Source organism: Macaca nemestrina, chromosome 1, assembly GCF_043159975.1.
Source record: "Macaca nemestrina isolate mMacNem1 chromosome 1, mMacNem.hap1, whole genome shotgun sequence".
NCBI classification, from domain to species: domain Eukaryota; kingdom Metazoa; phylum Chordata; class Mammalia; order Primates; family Cercopithecidae; genus Macaca; species Macaca nemestrina.
Genome location: NC_092125.1, coordinates 124316382 through 124343262, shown reverse-complemented (window position 1 = coordinate 124343262; position 26881 = coordinate 124316382). Strand labels below are relative to the sequence as shown.

The 26881-nt window shown below is 43.5% G+C and overlaps 1 protein-coding gene across 18 annotated transcripts in view; it reads right to left on the bottom strand.

Annotated features, from left to right (window-relative positions):
- The window catches only part of LOC105489223 (AKNA domain containing 1), a 70935-nt gene that overhangs the window by 22635 nt on the left and 21419 nt on the right, over positions 1-26881 (bottom strand). For 3 of the 18 annotated variants that reach the window (XR_011606278.1, XR_011606215.1, XR_011606256.1), the window contains exons 8-17: positions 25211-25338; positions 24694-24775; positions 20794-20885; positions 17773-17867; positions 13820-13942; positions 13624-13731; positions 10815-10896; positions 7661-7790; positions 6005-6930; positions 2899-3017 (exon numbers count right to left, since the gene is read on the bottom strand). Coding sequence is in view for 14 of the 18 variants with exons in the window: in XM_011753915.2 (XP_011752217.2) it covers positions 6799-6930; positions 7661-7790; positions 10815-10896; positions 13624-13731; positions 13820-13942; positions 17773-17867; positions 20794-20885; positions 24694-24775; positions 25211-25338 (972 nt within the window). In the remaining 4 variants the exon portion in view is untranslated. Of the gene's footprint in view, positions 1-2898; positions 3018-5943; positions 6931-7660; positions 7791-10814; positions 10897-13312; positions 13526-13623; positions 13732-13819; positions 13943-17772; positions 17868-20793; positions 20886-24693; positions 24776-25210; positions 25339-26881 lie in introns of those variants that run through there. The other 15 variants (XR_011606300.1, XM_011753915.2, XM_071067344.1 and 12 more) reach the window with 15 other exon arrangements.

The window sequence follows — 26881 nt, the reverse complement described above, 5'->3', positions numbered from 1 at the left end:
TACTTGACCTCATAGTGTTCTGTCATACAGCAGACCATAGTTGTATTGATTCAGAGTTTTCCTCTTATAAATAATGCTGCATTGTTTGGGTACATACCTTTGCAGACTTACACAGACATTTCCATAATGTAAATTCCTAGCAGTGGTCAAGGGATTTGTGCATTTAAATATTGACAGATACCCATTTTTAATTTTTTTTTTTTTTTTGAGATGGAGTCTCGCTCTGTCACCCAGGCTGGAGTACAGTGGCGCAATCTCGGCGCACTGCAAGCTCCCCCTCCCAGGTTCACACCATTCTTCTGCCTCAGCCTCCCGAATAGCTGGGACTACGGGCACCTGCCACCATGCCCGGCTAATGTTTTTTTTTGTTTGTTTTTTGTTTTTTTTTTTTTGCTTTTTGTTAGTGTATTTTTAGTAGAGACAGGGTTTCACTATGTTAGCCAGGATGGTCTCAATCTCCTGACCTCGTGATCCGCTGGTCTCGGCCTCCCAAAGTGCTGGGATTACAGGCGTGAGCCACCGCGCTTGGCCCATTTTTAATTTTTACATAGATAAATCCATCACTTTTCCATTTTAACTTCTGAATTTCACATGCTGCTTAGAAATACCTTCCACACTCCAGGATTATAAATTCACACATGGTTTCTTCTAGAACATTTTGATAGATTCATTCTATTTTTTACAGGTAACTCACCCATCTGGAATAGATTTTAGTGTAAGAACGTGTGCTAGATATTGTCTCTTAGCACTTGGTATGGCGTCCCATGCCTCCTTACCCCATACCACAGGGGACGAAAGGCTAAACATGAAGTTTTTCAGACTCTAAGAAAAATAAGGTCTGAACAGTTTACATTCTACCAATGATGTGCACTTGGTCAAGATTTGGAGGCAGAGGCCATCTACTATGCCAGCAGACAAGCTCCTGCAGAAAAGAATTGTTTGTAGCAACCAGACTCCACATTTTAGTGTCTTGTCACCTGCTTCATGGGTATGAGTTAATGCTGTGGCAGCAGCACTAGCTTCCTGTCCTTTGGGTCACAGATGGTAAAATGATCATGGGCCTCCAGTTTCTGCTCCTACTGCTTTTTCAATGATTTTTGTAAGGACCTAATTCCCTGTATTAAATGCCTTTCTGCTTGAAATATCTAGAGAAGTTTGTTTCCAGCACGGAACCCTGACTTGATAAAAGTATTTCATAGTGGCCCAGCTTCACTCCTTTCTAAACAGCCAGATGTTATACCAGATCCTATTGGGTAATCTCTCTTTCCCCAACTAAACTGAAATACCACGATTATCATAGACTAAATTTCCATTTGTATTGTGGTCTATTTCTGGATTCTCTTTTAATGATGTACAGTTTGTTTTGTGTTTCTTTTTCCCTGTTTCAATTCATGGTATGTTTTAATATGTAGTGGAAGAAGTTCCTATTCCATCCACCTAAATTACTATTATTTTTCAGAAATTTTCTATCAAATTTTTCTAGGTGAACTTTAGTATCATTTTGTTGAGTTCCCAAAAAAGCTATTTTGGTATTTTCATAGGATTTGCATTGTTTATAGGTTAATTTAGGAAAAATCGACATCTTTTATAATATGGAAACTTGATATTCAGGAATGTGGAATGTCTTTTCATTTAAATCTTTATAACCTTCAGAATCTTCATTTTCTTCATATAGTTACTGCACATTGTCAAAATATCTATTTTTGTAGTTCCATTGTGGGTTGAATCTTTGATTATTTTTCAAATGGGTAGGGATACAGAAAATTTACTTTTGATTTTTTTTTTTTTTTTAATAGAGACAGGGTCTTGCTATGTCACCCAGGCTGGAGTACAGTTATGTGATCATAGCTCACTGGAATTTTGAACTCCTGGGCCATAGTGATCTTCCTGCCTCAGCCTCCCGAGTAGCCAGGACTACAGGTATGGGCCACCACATCTGGCTAATTTTGGTTTTTTTTTGTATAGACAGTCTCACTGTGTTGCCCTGGCTGGTCTCAAACTCCTGGCCTTAAGCAATCCTCCTGTCTCAGCCTCCCAAAGTGTGGGGATTACAGGTGTGAGCCACTGTGCCTGGCCAACTTTTGATATGTTAATCGCATAACTTTACTAAGTACTGATAATAAAGTAATAATATACAAATGCTTAGTGCTTTCTATTATTAACTCATTCCATCTTCTCATGTATTCCTGTGAGCATAGGTACTGTGATTATCATCTTTATTTTAAAACTGAGGAAACTGAGACCCAAGAGATAAATGTAACTTGGTGTGGATCAGTGCATGGAAAGGAAGGGCTTGGCGCAATAAACAGCCCTCTTTGCAAACTACGCATGAAAACAATGTATCTCCAGTAAGAGGACTAGTTTTTGGTGTCTGCATTTTATCTGAGATCTTTGTATGCCTCAGTAACTCCCTCTCCAGGGTTAGGACATGTGTAGAATAGGTATTTAGATTAATCCAATGGCCTGGAACAAATGGAACTAAGAGTGTGATGACAGCAAACACTGGGCTGTTTATTCATTTGATCACTTAAGATCTCAGTGACCACTTTATCCTGATCACACTGATATCAGATGCTTTGGGTCCTATATTTCACATATATGTTAAGCTTTGAATTGCAGAGACCTTTTGTTTACTAAACCTCGTATGAATTTGAAGCCATAAGACATCATCTCACATAAATTCTGGTATGAGCTGATTTTTTCCCCCATAGAATTAGCAATTACAGGCCAAAGCAGGAGGATCACTTGAGCCCAGGCGTTGGAATGAGCCTGGGCAACATAGTGAGACCACATCTTTTTTTCTTTTTTTCTCTCTCTGTGAAGAGTCTGAAAGTAGTGAGACCACATCTCTACAAAAAAAGGAAGGAAAAAAAAAAGGTTGGGTATGGTGACACGCACCTGTGATCCCAGCTACTACTCAAGAGGCTGAGGCAGTAGGATTGCTTGAACCAAGGAGGTGCAGGCTGCAGTGAACTGTGATCACACCTCTGCACTTCAGCCTGGGCGAGAATGAGTCCCTGTCTCAAAAAAAAAAAAAAAAAAAAAAAAAATTACAGGTTTTGATTTCAAGACCCAGGAAAAGACTTTTTTTGTTGTTGCAACCAATGGAAACTATTTATTCACTGTCTCTGAAACACAGCTTTGCTTCCTGTTGAAATGTGCTTTATTTATAAAACAGTGGATTCACATTCTTCAACCATATTAGTAAATAAATACAGAGATCTTTATTAATCCTGTTATCCTGTTTCCTAGACCCTTCGCCTCCACTGCTCCAGGGTCACAACAGGAGTTTACAAGGTCTCAAAATTATTGGATTTGAGCAACAAAGGGCCTGACCCCACAGTTTATTGTGTAAGATATGACACCTCCATAGCTCAGTTCTTCCCTAGCTATTCTGTACCCTTTGTAAGTCCTATTGGGATGCAAGCAGATTTCTCCTAAAATCAAAGGAGCAAGAAATGTCTTCCTCCTATAGGAAAAGTTTTACCACCAAAACAATGTTTTGTCTATTAAATATAAACACATACTCATGTTTAGTACAAATTAGGCCTATTTTATATAATTCATTAACAGCAAGATTACAATAGAAAGGATAAAATGAAGAGATTTATTTTGCAAACTCTAATAGTTAACTAAAGGGGATAGCTAGAGCTTTCTCTTAAAGATGATAGGCCAGGCGCAGTGGCTCACGCCTATAATCCCAGCACTTTGGGAGACCAAGGCAGGCAGATCACCTGAGGTCAGGGGTTGGAGACCAGCCTGACCAACATGGTGAAACCCGGTCTCTACTAAAAATACAAAAATTAGCCGGGCGTGGTGGTGGGCGCCTGTAATCCCAACTACTCGGGAGGCTGAGGCAGGAGAATCACTTGAACCTGGGAGGTGGAGATTGCAGTGAGCCAAGGTCCGGCAATTGTACTCCAGCCTGGGCGACAGAGCAAGACTGTCTCAAAAAATAAAAATAAAAAAATTTTTAAAAGATTTAAAAAGCCCTCTACAGAGAGTCCCATTGCATCCTGCTGGCAGCTTCAAGCAGCCAGAGCACAGCTAGACCTTGGAGTAAATACTAAGAGGCCTCTGCACCCTGGAGACTGCCGGGTGTTTCTTTACAGCACCACCGCCCTCAGGCAATGCTGAGCCCTTGACCCCCAGCATTAGGGGTACCATTACTTTTACTTTACAAGCTTGTTTTTCTGGTTTACTACTGGAACAGAATTAGAAGAGAGGTCATAAGAATTGACACAAGAATTGCATGAGGGAGGAGATGGCCAAGACTACAGAATCAGTAAGTATAAAATTATCCTTGTAAATCAGAGCCTAGTGCCTTTCTAGAACTCCTTAAGGGCATTGCTTGCCCTTTTTTGCTATTTCTTAGATTAGTCGTGTTACAGTGATTACTCATCATGACCCCTGATCTTCAAGGAAATGGAAAATTACATTTAGAATATGGTTTGATAAAGCAGAAATGGGCCACATTTTTAAATCAACAATGATTTTAATTGCCAATTTCTATAAATGTTAATTTGAGGGATTTAGAAATACTCGTTAATGGTAGACGTTTCTAACCAAGGTTCCATGGATTTGTTTCAGGGCGTCCATGAACTTTTAAAAATGTATTCTCTTCCACGAGAAGAAAAAGCATGGGGGAAGGGAGACTCCATAGCTTTCACCAGATTCTCAAAAAATGAGCCCAAAAAAGGTTAAGAACGAATTAATCATATAAGAACACTTCAAGCCAGAGAAGTATGTAATTTTAAACCTGGGGATGAGATAGTGGTACTTGACATACAAAACAGATTAGCAAGTTGTGATTAAATTTAGATATGTAATGATGTTGGAAGCCCCTTGGAACTGCCAAAAAAACAAAATGACCTAATTGGCTTTTATTAGCAATTTATGAATCAGGCAGCATCCCGTCTATGAAATAGAAAGGCTGAGCACAGGAGCGGGCTTTATAGGCAGAAAAGGCAGAAGAAAACAGAAACAAGGAACAAAAGGTGTCTTTATATGGGTTAAAGCAGAGGGGACTTCCTTATGCCAGCTCAGGTTGACAGGGCCCCTTCTAATGGGATACTGTGAATGTTCTGGGTTTAAAAAAAAAAAAAACTGGCCTATTTTAAAGTTCAGTTTGATTACGTGGCACCTAGCATGAGTGACTGCATTCTAGTTTGGTCTGGTCTGTTGGGGTCTCCTGCAGGAGCTTAGTCCAAAAACAATGACCTCCCACACGTTTTATTTAATAGAACATACACAGTTTAAGCTGTTTTTTTCTGTTATAGTATCACCCATAGTTCTTTGCTATCTTCTTTACAGTGCCACAGCTTGAAGTAAATTTGGCCATAAAGTCAGAGGTATTTTCAGACTGACCTGTGCTTTATCTCTTCCAGGGTACCCTCAACCAATTTACAAACCCCAAAGTTAAAAATAGTCCATTCTCCAGCCAGCTAGACAAATACCAGCTGCCCACATTGGCATGAAAATCTAAAGTGGGAAAAGATTCAACTCCCTCCTGACCACTGAGCTAAACTCTGGGAGTCGGGAAACCATTTGTTGAATGTCTGGGGTGAATGAATATCAGAAGTTTCAGGAAAGGGCGAAAGAGCCAATACCCTGCTGTGCTGTCACTAAGGAGGTAATACATCACTCTTAAAGAAGCAAAGCAAAAGCTTGCTCTGAAAGAAAAACAAAAAACAAAAAAAAACCTGCTCAGGTCTACATGAAACATTACAAATTTACTTAATCCCTGGTACACAGTTTTAATGAATTGTCTTTTCCAAAATTTCATTAAGGCTATTATTTTCACATATTTCTGACTTCAAGAGATCTTTAAACAAATAATGTTAACTTATAAGTATATTGTAAAAATTTCATATGATACAGAAAAGAAGATTAAAAACCCCTTTCTCCCCCAAAACTCCCAGTTTCCTTTACTAGAGGTTCACTTAAGATTTTTAGATATCTTTCCCAAAAATATGTATGCTTTTTAAAAAAAAAAAATACACACATGAAGAGCCAGGCACAGTGGTGTGTGCCTGTAGTCCCAGCCACTCAGGAGGCTAAGGCGGGAGGATTGTTTGAAGTTCAAGTCCAGCCTGGGCAACATAGCAAGACCCCTGAGGTTACAACTGTCTATATATATGCTTAGGTATCTTGCTTCTTTCACTGACTTTTGCAGATAATCCAACCTCATTCTTTTCGGTGGCTACAAAGTATTGTCATTTATGAATCATCACAGGCGGTATTTAGATTAGTTCCCCCTTGGGGTTGTTACGATCAATGCTCCAGTGGCCTTCCCTGTACATATATCGTGCCACATTGTGTGGCTTATATATAAAAGAAATTCCTAGTGGTGAAACTGCTGCTCTGAAGGTACGTGATTTGGAATTTGTGGAACTTGGTAGATATTATCAAATGGTCTTCCAAAAAAGTTGCATTTCCGCCAAGAGCATGTGAGAGTACCAGTTTCCTCCATCCTCACTGACACAGGGTTCTTTCATCTTTTTTCAGACTAATAGATAAAAGGAAATTCATTGTTTTGTTTTGTTTTATTATGAGTTAGGAAGAACATGGATTTATTTTAAAATAAATACTTGTTGGTTGCTTTTGATTTTAAGAATCAAAAGTCCTTTCTTTTTTTCTTTTTCCTTTAGTACTTTGTGTTACCCATTTCTTATGGTTTCTGTGTTTTCTCTAGATAGTCATCTTCCTAAATTGTGTAGTAAGTAAAATACATTTTGGGGGAAGATCAAGTTTTCTTTGCATTTTTTTCTTTTGAATCCTTGGTTGCCTAGCGTTGAACTAGTATTTCAGTCGATTCCTCCACCTCTGTGCTTTAGCAAGGTCTTCTGCAATCGTTTTAATCATTTGATCTGTAGTTTCTTTCAAAATGGTTGCTGTCCTTAGGGCATGATCCAAAGCCGAGTTTAAAATCTACAGAGGAAAAGTCCACACATTTTAATTACATAAACTACTTTGGGTTCTCTCATTATTAAACATTACAAGGTGGAATTTTCGGAGTATTCCTGTTTTCTACTTGGTCTATTTCTGTTTTTGAGGGTTGGTTTCCTAGGAGACCAGTCTGAGATGGAATATATTTGTTAGGGAAAGGGATTGAAAAAAAGACCAGCACGTGACTGATGAGCATGAATCAGAGGGTGAGGTCAGCCACCAGCTGGGCTGTTTCCCTGCCGCAGAGAAAGAGAAAAAAAGAACAGCTCTTAGGGGCCATTGATGGGGATTTGGGGGCCATAACCACTGAGAGGGTATTCAGGGATACAGCGCATGCGTATGGAAACATTTGAACGTGGCCTGGGGATTTGAGTTAGTGATTTGAAATAGGAAACTGTTGGCAACCCTGATCACAGTGTCACTGGAACAGATCCACTGCCTTCAACCCCCTGCCGGGGAAATCCTGTAGCTGAGGCACCCCCCACAAATCACTTTCTCCAGGAAATTTCCCTTGGAACCAATTTAGAATAATACAGACCATGCGGCTGCTGAGGCTATGTGTCTTTAGCTTAGTGCTGAGCACAAAATTGTCTTTAGCAGAGCTTTTTCTGAAGCCCTGATACTGTAATAACTTAAGAGCTGCCAGTTCTGTGGGCATCAAGATCAAACCTACCAGCTGCAAGGATTCTCGAATGATTTTCTAAGTCCTCACCTCAGATTTTGTTTCTTCAGTGCTATCAAAGTCACATACAGATTTGCTTCCAGAAATCCTGCAGGAGTAGAAATGGGGCGAGGGTGTTACAGGGTCTGAGCTGTAGGTCATGAAAGCCTGAAGGTTTTTTCTGGAAGACAAAAGCGCATTGATACTTGTGTCAAGCGCCACCCTCAAGCACACTCCTGTTCACGTCAGCTCTGTGGTCGGTAATGGCTCTATGTGTGTGGTTTGGGTGTGGGCGGATTCGTGCACCCGCTGCCCTCGTAGCTCTCATACTCCCATGTGGCTGACCGCAGCTGGGCTTCAGAAAAACGTTGTTGCCATGACCATGAGGGTATTTCCTCCCAGAACTGATCTCCTTTTCCTCTAGTACAGATAGAGGCAAGACTCTAAAGACATTTTTTATTCTGTTTTCATTCTTTTGGGGCCAACTTTCTACCTTGCATTTTTATAAAACAAATGCACAAAACTGCCAATTGCAGGTACCTTGGGTTGAGTTCATTCTGGCACCAGTGAGCTTTCACCCCAAGGAGGCAGAAGCAGTCAAAAAATAAAAGCAGCTCCTTTTGAAGTAAACAGGCTCCTCTTGCCTGCTACCCTGTGATTGCTTCTCTCTTAGGGATGGCCGGAAGTCTGCACTAGGTGAGTGAGGGCTGCAGGGCCACTGGGCAATTCGGGTTGTGCAGAGAATGGCTCTAGGGGGTTATTTGCGTAGTCTGTGAAGGGCACAGCCTGGAGTTACGCTTTTCTCAAGCATGAGCCGTTGGCCCTGAGGGATACCACAAGAACTTGCCTATTGACAGGGCTGTCATAGAGCCACCCTCACATCTTCCTCTGGCTTCAGGTTTCCTGTTAAGCATTACTTTGGTACATAAAATACTTGTGAGCAATATCATCTCCAGAAAACGTCCTTTCATCCCTCTCCCCTACCATATGAGCATCAATTGGTTCTGCAAGTTATTTTAACACATTGGATCGATCCTCCAGGCAAGAGGTGGTCCAGCATCCAGGGCCCCTAACTAATGAAATACTCTGGGCAGGGGATGGCAGACTGGAGAAGAGTCCTCTCTCTCCCCATATCCCATCACTGTCCACTGTCAACAACATAACAGCCATCGCTTGCTGAGTACTTATTATGAGCCGGGTACCATTCTAAGTGCTTTATATGTATGGACTCAGTCCTCAATGAGTTTAGCACTATTATGATTCCCACTTTACATGTGGGGAAATGGAGGCACACTTAGGTCAAGGAACCTGCCCAACGACACAGAACCAAGACAAACCCAAGAAGTCAGTCAGGCACGGTGGCTCACGCCTGTAATCCTAGCACTTTGGGAGGCTGAGGCAGGTGGATCACCTGAGGTCAAGAGTTGGAGACCAGCCTGGCCAACATAGTGAAACCCTGTCTCTACTAAAAATACAAAAAATTAGCTGGGCATGGTGGCAGGTGCCTATGATCCCAGCTACTCGGGAGGCTGAAACAGGAGATTCACTTGAATCCAATGGGGCAGAGGTTGCAGTGAGCCATGATTGTGCCACTTCACTCCAGCCTGGGCAAAAGAGTGAAACTACATCTCAAAAAATAAATAAATAAATAAATAAATAAATAAAACCCAAGAAGTCTCCAAAGGCCACATTCTTAAACACTGTGCTAGACTATGGTAGAGGGTAGTACGTTCAGACTGAGTGGCTCTGAGAGCAGAGCCTGAATTGTTAGCCACTCTGCAGTGCTATTGGTTCTGTCTCTTACATAGCTCTTGAATGAATACACAGACTCTTCTCTTTCCATCTCCACCAACCTCGGTCAAGCTGCATCATCTCACCTGAATTATTGCACTGGCCTCTTATTTGGCCTTGTCCTCCAATCTTAACTCCTGTAATTCATTTCCACTCCCTCAGTAGCTAGGCTGATCCTTTAAAACACTAAAAATCTTTTTAAATTCCGTGGTTAAAAAACTTAATTGGGGGGGTCCTGCCACAGTGACTCATGCCTGTAATCCCAGTGCTTTGGGTGACTGAGGTAGGAGGATTCCTTGAGGCTAGGAGTTCAAGATCAGCCTGGGAAACATAGACCCCGTCTCTACAAAAAAAAAAAAAAAGTAGCTGGCTGTGGTATCACATGCCTGTACTCCCAGCTACCCAAGAAGCTGAGCCAGGAGGATCACTTGAGCAAAGGGGGTCAAGGCTGCAGTGAGCCAAGATTGTACTCCAGCCTGGGCAACAGAGCAAGACCCTGCCTCAAAATTTTTTTTTAACTTCACTGGGGGGCCAGACACCTGTAATCCCAGTGCTTTTGGTGACCAAGGTGAGAAGGTCACTTGAGGTCGGGAGTTCAAGACTAGCCTGGGCAACATAGCAAGACTGTCTCTACAATTTTTTTTTTTTTAAATGGGCACCTATAGTCCTAGCTACTCAGGAGGCTGAGGTGGGAGGATGACTTGAGCCCAGGAGTTCCAGGCTGCGGTGAGCTATGATCACCACTGCACTCCATCCTGGGTAACAGAGGGAGACCCTGTCTCTAAAAATAAAAACGAATTAACAGCCAAAAAAAAAAAAACCCTAATTGGCTTCCTCTTGCTCCTAAGATTCTGAAATACTTCCTGGAGCTGACAAGTCTCTACGGACTGGCCCTGACAATTCCTTCCCTCATCAGCCTCATCTTGCTCCACTGCCGCTCCCTCTTTTGGGTTCCAGTCACACCATTCCTGAACTCGCCAAGTGCCTTCTCACAACAGGAAGCTTTCCTAGACTGGAATGTTCTTCACTGCCCCCAGATCCCCTTGCTAGTTCGTTCATACATACCCTTCAAAGCTCAGCTTCCCTGAACCCCCAAATTAGATCAACAGGACTTTGTACATCCCCTTCTTGGCACTTACAAAAACTATGCGGATTCTCTGCCAAAAAAGAAAGCTCTGTGAGAGCAGGGACAGTGGCTGACTTTGTCCTGTGTCCTCAGTACCTCGCACAATGACTTGGTTTATTGAATAAACAAATGAATGATTGAAGTATTAGATAGGTTTAGGTTTGAATCCTGGCTGTACTCCTAATGATCTAGGTTATCTTGGGGTAGGTAGTTAATGCACTATCAAGTACACTGTATACACCCAACCAATGAGAGATGTTTTGTTAGTAATCATGAAATAATACTTACTTTCCTGGTGTGGGCTCATGTTCACCTTTAAAGGATTTTGAATTCACTCTCTGAGAACAGATCCGTTTGAGTTTTAAAAAAGCTGAAAAATGTTAGCTATGATTAAATTCAGAGTATCAAAAATGAGCCCCAAATGGTGCATATGTATCATTCCTTGAACTTTTTGTATGAATGAAATATTTCATAAAATTTTAATAAATCAGAAAACTGGGAAACAGACAACAAAGAACTTTTGCTGGGCGGGGTGGCTCATGCCTGTAATCTCAGTGCTTTGGGAGGCTGAGGTGGGAGGATTATTTGAGGCCAGGATTTTGCTACCAGTCTTCCCTGTCTCTACCAAAAAAAAAAATTCATAAACCCCTTCCATACTAACTATAAATTTTTTGTTAAGTTAGCTAGGTATGGTGGCATGTGCCTACAGTTTTGTAGCCACTTAAGAGGCTAAGGCAGGAGGCTCGCTACAGCCCAGAAGTTCAAGGAAGCATTGAGCTATGATCACATCACTGCCCTCCAGCCTGGGTGACAGAGCTAGACCCTGCCCTAAAAAATAAAATTTAAAAAAAAAAAAACTTTCTATAAAGTATTCTGAACTTAGGAAAAGAAATTCAATTTTAAAAGGAGTTTTAGGCCAGGCGCGGTGGCTCATGTTTTTAATCCCAGCACTTTGGGAGGCCGAGGCAGGCAGATCACTTGAGGTCAGGAGTTCAAGACCAGCCTGGTCAACATGGTGAAACCCTGTCTCTACTAAAAATACAAAAATTAACCGGGTATGGTGGTGGGTGCCTGTAATCCCAGCTACTTGGGAGACTGAGGCATGAGAGTCACTTGAACCTGGGAGGTAGAGGTTGCAGTGAGCCAAGATAGTGCCACTGCACTGCAGCCTGGGTAACAGAGCACAACTCTGTCTCAAAAAAAAAAAAAAAAAAGAGTTTTATTATCAGATAGAAACCAGGAGTTTAGGTTCTTTGGGTACTTGCTGTGTGACCTGTGCATGACGTCTGACTTCTCTGGGTTTAACTACCACATCTGATAAATGGAGGAATAATATCTTCCAAGAGGTTGGACCAAATGGATTTCTGAAATCCTCTTCAATTTTAGGAGTTAATATTCTAGGAGTAGAAACTAATGATTATGTTGCAAAGACAATTCCAGAAAATAGAGACTAAACAGAGAAGGAAAATGTGGAAAAGTCATCATGGAAGACAAGAAGACAGAGAAAGAAAAAGAGATGAGTCAGTGGCCAACAAATCTGCCTCCTCTGCCACCAAGGCTCCCTTCTCCCCTTCCCTTTCCCTCTTCTTCTTCTCTTCTGTCTTCCCCTCGTTCTCCCTCCAGGTCTCCTGTCTTATTCACTGATGTCAAGTAGCCAGGCTTCACTCACCCTCAGGAGGGTCCCGTTGGACAAGGGACGCTGGGAGAGATTGTCCCTCAGACATGCAAGGCAGGGCAGAAGCCAGAAACCCAGATTTAGTCATGCTGACCACCTAGACTTGGAGACTTGGGGCATGATGAAGAGGCACTAACCAGCTCAATCTTGATGCTTTGGTAGTCTCCAAATGTAATTTTGGATTTTACTGGAAACTCAGAATTAGAAAGCACCACAGTGTCACCTGGTCCAGTTCTAGTGCAGTGTACAGATCTACAGCATCCAGACAAAGTCCATTGCCTCCCAGTCCAAAGATGAGCTCACAACCTCCTACCACAGCCCACTCCATTTTCTGTCAGCTCCAATTGCTGTAAGGGTCTTTTAACCTGGAGAAGCTGCCTCCCTATGACCTCTACCCCCTTAGTTAGCTAATGGAGTTCAAGATCAAATTGTGGATGAATCCGTTGCAGTCCTTGTTCATATACTGGCATGACACAGGCTGTAGACCTCAAGACTAAGAAGACAGTGAAGAAATCTGAGCTATGGCTTCTCCAGTGTTAGTGACTGTCACTTCAAAAGAATACACGCAGTTGGAGGATGTGGCAGCCGGAGGTGGGGAGGGGAGACACAGCTGAGGTCAGTCAGGTAAATGACATTCTTAAGGCTTGGGCACTGGCCATCATGAAAGATAAGAAACATTCTCCCTGGTGCCCTCTCCCAGAGAAGGAGAGGAAGAGCTCTGAAGGTATGAGGGCAAGGATGTGGCGCCTGTCAGAGAACCAGGTATAGCTGTCATTCAGGGGTAAAACTAGGAGTACTTCCTTCCCTCCTTCCTGTTCCCTGGGCACAGTTTGCCCTGCTTTTAGAACTTACCCCATTTTGCTTTGAGCTTTCCTTATTTGGGTATGAGTTCCTTCCTTTCAAGAGCTTGGGAAGGGGCAGCCATGTCATTCATCTTTTTAAATATGTGTTTGTGGGATTGTAATTTTCTTTCAGACAGCAAATTTTTGCATTGGAAGTTAGCAATATGATGCCTATGGAGTGTAAAAATAGTCTATTTCTCTACATGCTGACTCTTAGTAGGGATATATGTAAAGCATTAGCCACCTCTGAATAGTAACAATAATAGTGGTGATTATCCAATAAGTCATTTATTTGTTCAGCAAACTTATGGGTTGCTACCAGCTTGCACTGGTAGAGTCCTTAATAACTTTCAAAGTCCTTGATCACTGTGATTTCATATTTTCTAGCCCCAGCTCAGCCTCTTGCCATCCAGGTGTAGGGCTGGATTTGGAAGTGTCAGGTGAGTACACAAGACCTGGGCAGCAGAATGGAGAGGCCAGGGCTTCCAAGATGAAAGCAGTGGCCAGTGTCATGTGAATGTCCCATACCTGGGACATTAGGTTGTTGACATGGATGGGGTCATGCAGGAGATGTACTTACAGGGTGAAGAGTTTTTGCTTTCATGTAAAGAATGGGGCTGGACAAAGGCACCTCTTTTGCTATGATTTGAGTAATTCTCTCCTGGAGTGTTATATCTATAATGAAATTCTGGAAAGAAAAGATTAAAAATGCAGTTCATTGCCTGGGAACAGTGGCTGTCCCCACTCGCCTTTCTGAGGCCCCAGGTGAGTATTACCTTTAGGTGGTTCCTTTCTGCAGGCTCTTCGGGAGGTAGGAATCTTAGTGCCACAGTCCTGACATTTGTTACTCTGCATTTCAGTGCCAGAATCAGAACAGAAGCTGTGTCCTGTATCAGAATCTGAAAAAGCCCAAGTTGCGTGAATGAAGGGTAAGTGTCTTAATTATAGTCATAAAATACGGTGTGGAGAGCAGAGCTATAACCATGCAGGGTATGTATTTGGCACCAAAGTGCTTAACGTCCCGGCTGTGTCACCAAGGGGAGTTGCCAGCCTGGGGTAACATTTGGGATTCCCTTCTGACAACTGAGAAATGTTTTGATAATTAACATTTCTTGTATGAAAATCTCAAGAGGTAGCATACATATTTAGGCTTATTAAAGGTCTGCTGAATGAATGGATCTGCGGCAATTTGGCCCACTGAACTATCAGACAACCTTGTATTTGTATTTGTTTTTCCATAGTTGGCCTGATACGTCCACATTCTTTCTCTCAGACCCTGCTATGGCCAAGAGCTTGTATTTTGTCATCCAGGCAACTGGAAAGATAGGTTTCTTCTATGTGACATTCATAAGCCTATAAGGGAACCTGAATCATGACTTTGCTCTCTTAGCCTCAGAGAAGCTAGTAGCAGACAGCACATGCATCTGGTGCAGGTCTAGAACCTGTCTGGCAGGCTGTGGACAGAGCAGCACTCCAGGTAAGGCCAGAGTATGAAAGCCTGGGGCCAGGCGGGTGAGCATGTCAGGCCTGGATGTCCAAGCAACATCTTGCTGCAGGACAGATGCTGCAGTGACAAAGCCTCTTCCAATGCTTCTCGCCTTACTGAACTCATGGTTAGACTCACTTTTAACATTATCTTTCAAAGTATGTTAAAGTGAAGTCATCCCTGGCTGACATCTTGACTTTTAACATATTATACAATATATAATAACTTCATTGTATAAGAACAAATCCATTTCATATTAGCAAATGGAATGAGTTTGAAGGCCCAGGGTTGAAGCCTGGCTCTGCTACTTATTAGCTATGATGGTTGAAAATATGTTCACAAATTCTTTAACATGCTGTTTTTATTTTTTTTTTTGAACCAAGGTTTCATTCTGTTGCTCCCAGGCTGAAGTGCAGTGGCTCAATCACAAGCCTCAACCTTCTGTGTTTTTTGGTTGTGTTTTTGTGTTTAAATATTGGGTCCCTATATTGTCCAGCCTGGTCTTGAACTCCTGGGCTCAAGCAATCCTGGTTCAGCCTCCCAAAGTGCTGGGATTACAGACATAAGCCACCACACCCAACTGACACTCTCTTTAAAAGGTAGAGCCTAATTCCTCTCCCCTTGAGTGTGGGCTGGGTTTAGTGACCCACTTCTAACAAATAGAATAAAGTGGTAGTGATGGCATATAACTTCCAAAACCAGGCCATGAAAGACACTGAAGATTCCATCTCAGTATATCTCTCTTGGATCACTTGCGCTGGGGGAAGCTGCCTGCCGTGTCGTAACGACACTCAAGCAGCCTATCGGAGAGGCCCACATGTCCTGCCAATGCTCATGTGAGTGAACCATCTTGGAAGCAGATCTTCCAGCCCCATGCAAGCCCCCAGATGACGGCATCCTTGGCTGACATCTTGACTAAACCTCACGAGAGACCCTGAGCCTGAACCACCCCACTAAAGTGCTCCCAAATTCCTGACACACAGAAACTCTAAGATGATAAAGGTTTGTTGTTTTGAGCCTTAAGTTCTGGGATACTTGGTAACACAGCAATAGATAACTAATACACTCACACTCACTCTTTGATCCTGCCAAGTCACTTAACTTCTCTGAGCCTCTAGTTCCTTATCTATAAGCATTCCTGCTTTACAGGGATATTGTGAGAGTTATGTGATATACACTGGCAACAGTTTGCAAACTTTTGATTCCAGAACCCTTTTACACTCTTAAAACTGAGGACCCCAAACAGCCTTTGTTTCTGTGGTTTTAATCTACCATAAAATGATAATATATACCATTTTATATACCTGAGGTAAAAATCCCCACTCATTGGAGAACAGCTATCATTCAACATTCAGTCCACTGCAGATGGATTGGTAGAGAAGTATTAATTTATAGATTACTAGTCATTTTTTGCTTGTGCAGAATCATTTAGATTTCCTAAAACTAAATGAGCAGTTCCAAGGTGCTTTTTTTTAGAATTTTAAACTGAGACGTTTAAAAGACAATTTTATTTATTATAGCATTTAAAAAGTAATAAATCCATTTCATATTAACAAAATAGCATGTTTTTAATGAAAATAACTATTTCCAAAAAATTTAGTGAGAAGAGTGGCATCATTTTATGTTTTGGCAAATATCTTGAATATCTGGCTTAATAAAAGGCAACTGGATTCCACAGCTGCATCTCCATCAGTTGCCTGCAATACTAGAGTTGCACAGCTATATAGCTGGTAAAGGAAGGACCCGGTGGCCCCCCAAAAGGGTTTCAGGAAACCCTGGGGTCCCCCCAATTACAGCTGGAAAACCCCTTCTTCATTATACCATCTGGCACAATACATCTTCAATCAATGAACCCTATTATTATTTATTTATTTATTTATTTATTTATTTATTTATTTATTTATTTTGAGACGGAGTCTGGCTCTGTCGCCCAGGCTGGAGTGCAGTGGCGTGATCTCGGCTCACTGCAAGCTCCGCCTCCCGGGTTTACGCCATTCTCCTGCCTCAGCCTCCCGAGTAGCTGGGACTACAGGCGCCCGCCACCTCGCCCGGCTAGTTTTTTTGTATTTTTCAGTAGAGACGGGTTTCACCGTGTTAGCCAGGATTGTCTCAATCTCCTGACCTCGTGATCTGCCTGTCTCAGACTCCCAAAGTGCTGGGATTACCGGCTTGAGCCACCGCGCCCGGCCCAGGGAACCCTATTATTATTTGTAAATGTGTTTTCTACAGAGAAGCCAGTGCAGAATGAAGTGTGACTGAACAGAAGGCAGAGCTGGAGGCACGGCTCTGGGCCACAGGCAGTGCGGATGTAAGAAAGCCTGGGCAGCTCTCCAGTGCAACTTCCTGATGCATAAGCTGGGGAGACAAGCTGGGTAGGTAGGTTAGGCTCAGAGGTGATTTTTAAGCTGAGAAGCTGCCTGAGCAGAGGCCTCCAGCCCCACCTCTTCTCCCAGGGCAGTTCTGCTAAATGTTTCTCTCCTTCAACTATCTTTGCAGAAAGGATCTTATGACTAAAAACCATTGAACTGCATGCACTGGGACACCTCCCAGCTCCAACTTTCTTTGCTTCTGTGAAATGTATATATCCAAGACAGCAGCAACTCTCACGTAGCCTGTAACCTTACCAGGTACAGTTATGGGTCATGTGGGAAGGATGAGGATGGACAGACTGAAAGACATCTTGTGATTGAGTCCATGGAGTCCTTCATTTTCAGCTAGAAACAGGTGTTCATGCTTCACTCTACTTAACCACATCTTATTGAAAGTGATTCTTTTTTTCTTTTTTCTTTCTTTTTTTTCGAAATAGGGTTCTACTCTGTCACACAGGCTTGAGTGCAGTGGCATGATCATGGTTCACTGCAGCCTCGACCAGGGCTCAAGCAATCTTCCCACCTTAGCCTCCCAAGTAGCTGGGACTACAGGCGCGAGCCACCACACTCGGCTAATTTTTGTATTTTTTTTTTACCGATGGAATTTCACCATGTTGGCCAGGCTGGTCTTGAACTCCTGAGCTCAAGTGATCCACCCACCTCAGCCTCCCAAAGTGCTGGAATTACAGGCGTGAGCCCCCATGCCTAGCCTAATAATTCTTTACATTTTGCACATAAATAAATACATCATGCAACATCCTAGCATAGGGAAATGCTCTTGGAGTGGCAGATGGCAAGCTGGTGCCCACCGTGAGAAGACCCCATGGGGAGGGATGCTGAAGACTGAGCACCCAGCCCAAGCCCATCAACTTACTGGGAGTGGAATCTGAATGTGGTGCCTTTTCATGGACAGTTGAAAATCTTCCACAGTGGATCCTTCTGTGGCCCTTTTTCTCCACTTTTGGCTTCCTAAAAAAGGGCATGAGATCCTGTAAACTTTCAGTGCATTTCCAATAAAGATAGGGAAAGTTTTGGTAAAGCTGAAACATTAAATTTTGTTATATCAGAGCCTGAAACAGTGTAGGAGGGGCTTGTCATCCTCCACACAGAGCTCTCGTCTGCCTGCCTGTTTGAGAGCTTTTCTACAAAAAATTGCACCCCAGCACAATTTGGCCTGATAAGAAAATGTACACAAGACATGAAAAATAAATGTTTTGTTCTGCAGAGGTTAATATCTAATCATCATATACACATTTACAAAACACATTTGAAGTGTGGAATTATAAAGTTTGGAGTTTTCCTCATGCATCAAAATCCATTCCAGGCTGGATGTGGTGGCTCATGCCTGTAATCCCAGCACTTTGGGAGGCCAAGGAGGGCGGATGGCTTGAGACTAGGAGTTCAAGACCAGCCAGGGCAACATAGCAAAACCTCATCTCAAAAACAAACAAACAAACAAACAAACAGTTCCTACCAGGGGAAGAAACTATGCTATACGTCAGTAAAGGGTCACGTAGCTTTGGCCCTGGAAGTACAAGCTGATTATATCCAACAACTCCAGCAAAGTGAGCTTTGTCAGGTGTCTGTGGGACTAAAGGCTGTGGGAGCATGTGGAGGTGATTTTAGTTGCACATGGCCACCAGGTGGCATCAGAAAGAAGCAACTGCAATGGACGTTCTTCAGGAGCCTTCCTGTGGCCCACCTGCAGCTTCCTCCCTCCTCCTCAGAAATCCCAACTCCTCCAAAGGAATTGGAATTAATAACAGTTCTGAACAAAGCTCTTGCTCAGCTCCTGGGATACAGTAATAGCCCCCACGGAAAGTTGTTCATTCTTAGTGTGGAAGGCACCGTGCCCAAGACATCCTGGCATGAATGAGGCAGATTGCCCAGGGCTGGGGTTTGAGCCCAAGGCATTGCTGGGCAAACACACGCTCGCCGTGCTGTGCCCTGGCCTGCTGTTGGAGGAGAAGGGACGGGACTGTGGATTCGTGGGGCTGGGGCTGAGAAGCCAGGCCCTTTCCCTCCTCTTGGAAAAACATGCTGTCCTCCTGAGTCACATATTTTCTCACACCTCATTTTCTGTCTCCACCCTCCTCCTCTGGGGCATTTGAACATCTGCTCTCCAAAGTGGGAAACTTGGATCTCACTCAAGTGTGTGCAGTCCAACACAGGGCTTTTTCTGCTTTTAAACTCCTTTGTGCACTCAAATCTTCTGGCCAAACTTAATTCCACTGGAGAAGACAGCTTTTCAACAAGACAAAGCAGCTAAAGTGAACCCTTAAATCCAAAGTTTTGCATCAGAAATAACATAAAGGGATAAGCATATTTTACATTTTATACATATATAATTTATCCACTTACATATAAACAATTTACAAATATCCTGAAAATAATATGTACATCAGCAAGCTTCCTAAAGGACAAGCCCCACCAGAGAGAGATTTAATCTTCTAACAGAGTATATAGCCCTCCCTTCAGTCAATAATTCCTCAGGGATTATGTAGGTTACCAAGATTTTAATTCATAAGTCATGTGTATCTCCTCATCACTCCCCAGGAGTGGATTCACTGTGAGATTTGATTGTACACTTGGTTATCCTTCCAGCTTGGCTATCATAAAAAAGTATGACTTAGTCTGGAACATTGGTTCCTGTCTTGGTACTTAATGTACTTCTGTAGGGTATACACTAGGAATTTAGATGAGAGAAATTTAGTACCTTGAATGCTTAATAAAAATGTTTTTTAAATGTCAAAATACTTTCATTATACTTAGTAAAATCTTTAAAAATCCAAAATTAGACTTTAATTCAATAAATAAAAATAGTAGGCCTGGGATGACTCAGTGAGTAAGCTTCATGAGTGCCCCTTGGATTAATGGGGAGCTCAAAGCTGATGACTGACATGGTGGTTTAATGACCCACACATGATGACACATGACCATTTTTAGCACAAGCTTCATGCAGTTTCTTTTTTCAGGGGTGGACATTCATTAGAACACTTAAGACAGGTGCCCATTCCCACAACGGAATGCTTTCTAACAGGAAGCCTCAGTCTTTCAGGCCCGGTCATCTGCTTCTATTAGAGTTCATTACGTACATATAATAGTGGTTGCTTAACACCTGCTGCCTCCCTGACTCTCGACCTTCCAAAGGTCAATGAGCCAAGCTTTGGCTGGAGTCCACAGTGAGCTTAGAGGTAACATCTCTCGCTACCTGAAAGAAGCTTCAGATAAATGATACTGAATCGACACAGATTAATAGTTGCACCAATGGGTGTTTCAAAAACAAAGAATTTCTCCTGAGGATTTGACATGATTTACAGCTTGTTAGCTCTGGAAGATTTAGTGCTTAGGAATGGGAAGAAGTCAGCCCTGAGAAGAGGGATGAGGCTTGTTCCTGGGACTGGGGGGCTTAGATGAAACCCAACAGAGAAGACTTTTGCTTATCATAAGGAGAGAGTAGGGATGGTGGGACCTGTTTGTTATACAGGATAAGATTCCCCCACGTGGGCAATGTTCAAAAGCCTACAGGACCACCCTCCGTGGGCTGTAACCATGATTCTTAACCAACAGGGCTTACCCGAATCACCTGGGGAGATTTAAAAGCACTATTCCTACCAGAGCCCCACCGCTGGCAATGCTGAGATAGTAGGTTGGGTGGAGGCATGTGCATGATTGTAAAATCTCTCATGGTGATTTTGATGTTCTCCCCAGTTGAGGACCACTGCTACCGGATCTGTAGGGTAAGAGGGAGGCTGGGCTCTGTGCCCAGGCCTGAGATCTGTGACTCTGTAACTCAGCCAGCGGCCTCAGTTAGTTGCCGCCCACCCTCGCTGGAGTTACTATGCCAGGACTGACTCCAACCCACCCTGGGAATGTAGCCGCAAGAAGCCCTCACCATTCAAGGAGCCTGCGACAGAAGGCACAGCTCGGACTGGGTGCCGTCGTCTCTGCACAATCCTGCCTTCCTGGAGTGCACCTGGGGTCCTCCTGCGTCACAAAGCACACGGATGGAGATGTTAGAGAGGATGTGACTCACGCCGCGCACAGGCCAGCAAGCAGCTAAGGTCCAGCTGAACTTGCCACGTCAGGCAGAGAGAGAGACTCGCCAAACCTCTCCTCCAGATGGGGAAACGGAGGCGCAGGGGGACAGGAGGAAAAGAAGAAAGAGCCCATCCTTAGTTCTGATGTCTCACTCAGTTGGGGCTGCATCTCTCACGTCCTGGACTGAAGAATGGAAGTTTCCACCCTGGCTTGCTTCTTTCCTCCTCTAAACAGATTTTAAAATCTGGTATACAGATGTCAGAATACTTTCCCCTTTTTATGTTTCCCTTAGTTTCAAATTACTCCAAGCTTCACCAGAGAATGAACAGATTTAGGAACATAATTTTTAGGTCTATTAATCTGACCACTGGCTAGTAGAGTTCTAAAAGCCTTTCCAAAGAAATAGATTCAGCTATGAATTAAAACAAGGTTTAGGGACTGTCTGGGGGCCTAAATGCTTGCTTGTATGTCCCTTTCTAACACAAAACAATTACTCCACTGACCTGTGAGGGCTGATACCACCCACTGTGTTTTTGACTATGGTCTTACCCTTTATGTAAGTAAAAAATAAATGTACTTTTCCCATCATTATAAACTGGCAGAAGTATCATTGTACACATAGCTTTTTCCACATCTTGGATTACTGCCTGAGGAAATGTCTGGGCCAAAGGTTGCGAACATGTTTGTGTGATGACCCATATTGCCAAATGGCTTTCCACAAAAGTTGTACAGATTTCACAGCCACCAACAATGTGGTCGGCTCAGTTTGACCACACCTTCCTCTGCATCAGGAATTACCACTTGAAAATGTTTCTGCTAATTGAATGAGGCGGGGGGGGGGGGGGTCACTTTTTGTGTTAATTTGCATTTCCTCCTTGACGAAAGGAAGTAAGTCTGTTACTAGATGTTGATTTATTGGTTGTATTTCCTACTTGTGACTTTTTTTTTTTTTTCCCTGAGACGGAGTCTCACTCTGTTGCCCAGGCTGGAGTGCAGTGGCCCAATCTCGGCCCACTGCAACCTCCGCCTCCCGGGTTCAAGCGATTCTCCTGGCTCAGCCTCCTGAGTAGCTGGGATTATAGGTGCCCACCACTATCCCCAGCTACTTTTTTTTTTTTTTTTTTAGTAGAGACAGAGTTTCACCATGTTAGCCAGGCTGGTCTCAAGCTCCTGACCTCATGATTCGCCCTCCTCGGCCTCTCAAAGTACTGGGATTATAGGCGTGAGCCACTGCGCCCGGACTTACTTGTGACTTTAGCTCATGTCCTTTGTCCATTAATTTTCTTGGAGGGTTTCCGTGTTTTCCTGTTACCATTTGTTAGTTGTTCATGATGTGCCAGGTGCTTCTTTTATAGTCTCTTTAATACTTCCAGCCATCCTGGCACATTGTCTCCATTTTAATGGTGAGTAATATGAGGCTCAGAGGATTTAAGCAACTTGGCAAGGTCGCATCATGAGTAAGTAGGAGAGCTGGGATTTGAACTTTTACCTATCTGACTGGTATGTTGTGTTTTTTGTTTTTTGTTTTTTTTTTTTGAGATGGAGTTTCTCTGTGTTGCCCAGGCTGGAGTGCAGTGGCGCAATCTTGGCTCACTGCAACCTCCGCCTCCCTCCCAGTTTCAAGCGATTCTCCCACCTCAGCCTCTCTTCCAAGTAGCTGGGACCAGAGGCACACACCACCACACCCAGCTAATCTTTGTATGTCTTAGTAGAGACAGGGTTTCACCATGTTGGTCAGGCTGGTCTCGAACTCCTGACCTCAAGTGATCCACCCGCCTTGGCCTACCAAAGTGCTGGGATTATAGGTGTGAGCCACTACGTCCGGCCAGTATACTTGTGTTCTTAACCACAGTTCTGTTCCTTGGGGAATTTGTCACAGCATTTGATATAATGAAGTTCTCAGCAATGAACATTATTTGCTCTTAATATTTTCTCAGTTGTCCATCTACATTTTTTTAATTGACTATGGTTTCAGTTTTGTAAACAATTTAAAATATCAGTATTGTCAAGGAGGAGGTGCAAGTGGCCAAGAAACATGAAAATAGGTTGAATTTCAAAAATAGCCAGTTTAAAATAATGAGATATCAGTTTTCACTTATGCATTTAGCAAAAGTTGGAAAAAGAAAAAAATGTCTGGGGTAGGCTCAAACTGGAGACACCAACATTCCCACGCACGCCCTCAGCCTATAAAACCCCCACGGCCTTCCTAAAGGCCAGATTATCAGAATTTTCAGCATGTACCATTTGAACCATTAACTGCAATCCTAGGGTTTTATTCTAAAGAAATGATCAACTACAAAAGTTTGCATGTCAAATGATGTTACCTGAAGCAATGTTTATGATATCAAAGAACTGGAAAAAATGAAACGTCCATCAATGAGAGATTGTCTAAATGTGTCAGAGTACATTAATATAATGAAATATAGTGCAGTCATCAAAAATGAAGTGATAGGTTTATTCTAAGTGATGTGGAGAGCTGCTCAAAATATAACATTAAATGAAAAGCATAAAACTATATATATATAGTTTGGCCAAAATGTATATATAGGAGAAAAAAAGACTGGAAGGAAATACACTAAAATATTAGCAATGGGTCAGGCACAGTGGCTCACACCTGTAATCCCAGCAATTTGGGAGGCTGAGGTGGGTGTATTACTTGAGGTCGGGAGTTCTAGACCAGTGTGGGCAACATGGTGAAACCCCCTCTCTACTAAAAATACAAAAATTAGCTAGGCGTGGTGGCACATGCCTGTAATCCCAGCTACTCAGGAGGCTGAGGCAGGAGAATCACTTGAACCCAGGAGGTGGAGGTTGCAGTGAGCCGGGATCGCACCATTGCATTCCAGCCTGGGCAACAGAGCGAGACTGTCTCAAAAAAAAAAAAAAAAAAAAAAAAAAAATTAGCATTGATTTTCTTCTCAGTGGAAGTTTCTTCTTTACACTTTTCTTTATTTTCTCATTTCTTTTGTAATAAGCATGTATCAGTTTTATAATTTTTTAAAAAGGGTTTTTTCATCCATTTTTCCCGTGTGTTTGGTTTTTTTTTTTTTTTATTTTATCACTGCTAAGCTTACAGGGTTACTCCTGCACTTGACATTTAAGGCAGATTTACATTAGCAGAATGCAGGGAGGTGCCCCTCTTCCTGAGTTGGAGACCTGGGCTTTAATATCGCCTATCATTTACCCTGAACAAATCTCACCTTTCTAAATTACTCTTCCTCAACAAAAAGACTCTGCAAACTGTAAAGCTCTGAGCCAACAGAATTATTATATCATTGTTTACTGCTTATTATAATATTGCTATCATTTAAGACCCCAGGGTTGTTAATCCCAGCATTTCCCATTCATTCAAAATGAAATAATCTCTAGACCCTCGGAACTTCAAGTGTGGTCCCCAGACCAGAACCAGCAGCTTTGGCATCACCTGGGGCTTGTTAGCAATGCAGAATTGCAGGCTCACCCCAAACTTACTGAATCAGAGCCTGCATTTTAACAAGATCTGCAGCTGATTCGTAGGCTTAGCGAAGTTGGAGACGCTCCGGTCTAGGTACGCCTGCCAAGTTTCTCAGGAGTGCCGAAAGTCAGAAACTGTCAGCAGTACCAGCCATCACCAGCACTGACACCAAGGATGCCATTAGGAAGAGGCAGATGATCTTGATTATGCCAATTTCACAGTCACATTCGGCAACACTGGTTTTAGTTAAAGAACCAACAATGAGAAGAGCCCAGCCAGGCCGTGGCTGCAGGACATTACCCCAGAGTTAGAAGACAGCCTCATGGCCACTTGGTCTGGCTGGTTCTGGACAGTTGCATCTCCATAATGACCATTTAGGTAACTAATTTAAAAAGAAAAAAAAAGCAGTTTGAATTTTAGAATCAGTTCTTGAGCTACCCGGGAGCTCCACTATTTGGAATCATTTGGCTTTATTCTGGCAGAGTCATTGGGAATTTAATTTAGCACCCCTGGGATGGTGGGAGCGAGCAACCTAAGGCAAAGAGTGCTGTGGGCCTCGTGTGGCCATCTGACCTTCACCTCTCCCCCTGTCCCCCAGCCCCAGCCGTCCCGTCCCTCAGATCTCTGCCCAGAGGGTTGCAGAGGCTAGCCAGGCCCTGCTGGTGGGGCAGGTGAGGAGCCAGGCTCCCAGGCTTTGTAACTCGTGGTCCAAGACTGCTTTTCCTGTGGGAGCCCCGTGGGCCCCTCTGGAGGCTGTATGAGGAAAGGGCCTCTTGCTGTGTCCTGTGTCTGCTGGGGCTGCAGGGCGAGAACTCACATCTGCGGGGTCAGCTCACAGAGCTCCTCCTTGGGGGCCTCCTGCGGCCCTCCTTGGGGTGTCCCTGTCGCCTCACTCCCACCTGAGCCTCGAGGCCCAGGAGGGTGGCCAGGGTGCTCCTTGGGAACCTGGAGAGCCACACAAAAGGACTTGAATTAGAGCCACAGTCCCACGGGAGGTAACTCAAAATCAGTTCAGCATCCCTACAGTGCCCGTAAGACACCATAACATCCTGCCTGGCGTCCCCACCCGTCTCCCCCAGCTCCTTACCTAGCTGCCTTCTCATCCTCCAAGACTCAGTCCAAATCTCACCTTCTCTGAAAAATCTTCTCCCTTAGTAATTCAAACCTTCTGCATTTAGTTACTTTTGGTCATATCCCATTACTTAATAGTCATGATAGCATGACTATTACATGACTATTACATGACTATTACAGGAGTAATGTGCTTACTGTGATCCAGGCCCTATTTTCAGCACATTACTTATATTACCTCATTTAAACATTGTAACAGCCCCGTGAAGCAAGTATTATTATCCCCATTTTACAGAAGAGAGAACTGAGGCACAGAGAGGTTGCATAACTTTCCTAAGATCACAAAGCTAATAAGTGACAGAGCCAATATGTGAACCCAGGCAGTCTGGCTTCAGAGTCATGCAGAATGTATTATTATTTTCTGCACCATGCTTTTAACATTTAATAATTATATGTTAATTTAATTTTTTTTTTTGAAATGGAATCTTGCCCTGTCGCCCAGACCAGAGTGCAATGGCGCAATCTTGGCTCACTGCAATCTCCACCTCCCAGGTTCAAGCGATTCTCCTGCCTCAGCCTCCCAAGTAGCTGGGATTATAGGTGTGCACCACCACACCTGGCTAATTTTTTGTATCTTTAGTGGAGACGGTGTTTCACCATGTTGGCCAGGCTGGTCTCAAACTCCTGACCTCATGATCCGCCTGCCTCAGCCTCCCAAAGTGCTGGGATCACAGACGTGAGCCACCGCACTCAGCTTATTTGTTAAGTATGTGTCTCTCTCACAGAAATGTAAGCATCTTGAGGGCAGGTGATTTGTCTGTTGTTCATATTGTATCCCCAGTACCTAGAAAAGGGCTAGCATATAGCAATACATACTGCTGAGTGAATGAAGGATGCCAGCAGTAGACTCTTTCCAGGGCCACTTACCACAAAGTTATTTAGAGAGTTCTCATCATTTCACAACAGTATCTGTAAACTTGGGACCAAGTAAAGAAGAGCAGATCCAGACCCAGAGAGCCGCCAGGTAGAGGGCAGGGCCAACCCTGAGGTGGCCTCACAAAGACTCGCGACTCCTGCAGGTCCAAGACTAGCAGGGCAGCCGCTGTGAGCCTGGAGACTGCTTGGGTGCCTTGAGATGGGCTGTTACATCCGCAGTGGCTCGGGGCTTCCTCTATGAAGCATCGACTCTCCTGGGCTTTCAGCTGGACATTCAGGATTCAAGATGAGGGCAGAGTCACAGAGACAAACGAGACCCAGTGCTGCGGGGACACAGAGGCTGGGGCCAAGAATTCCTCCAGGTGCAGGGGATCGGGGGGCTTGGGGGTGAGGAGGGTGGCTGACTAGGAGTGCATAAATGACCTGACAGTAGAGCTGGGACTTGAATGAGTGAGATTTTGCCAGGCAGGTAAGTGCTTTG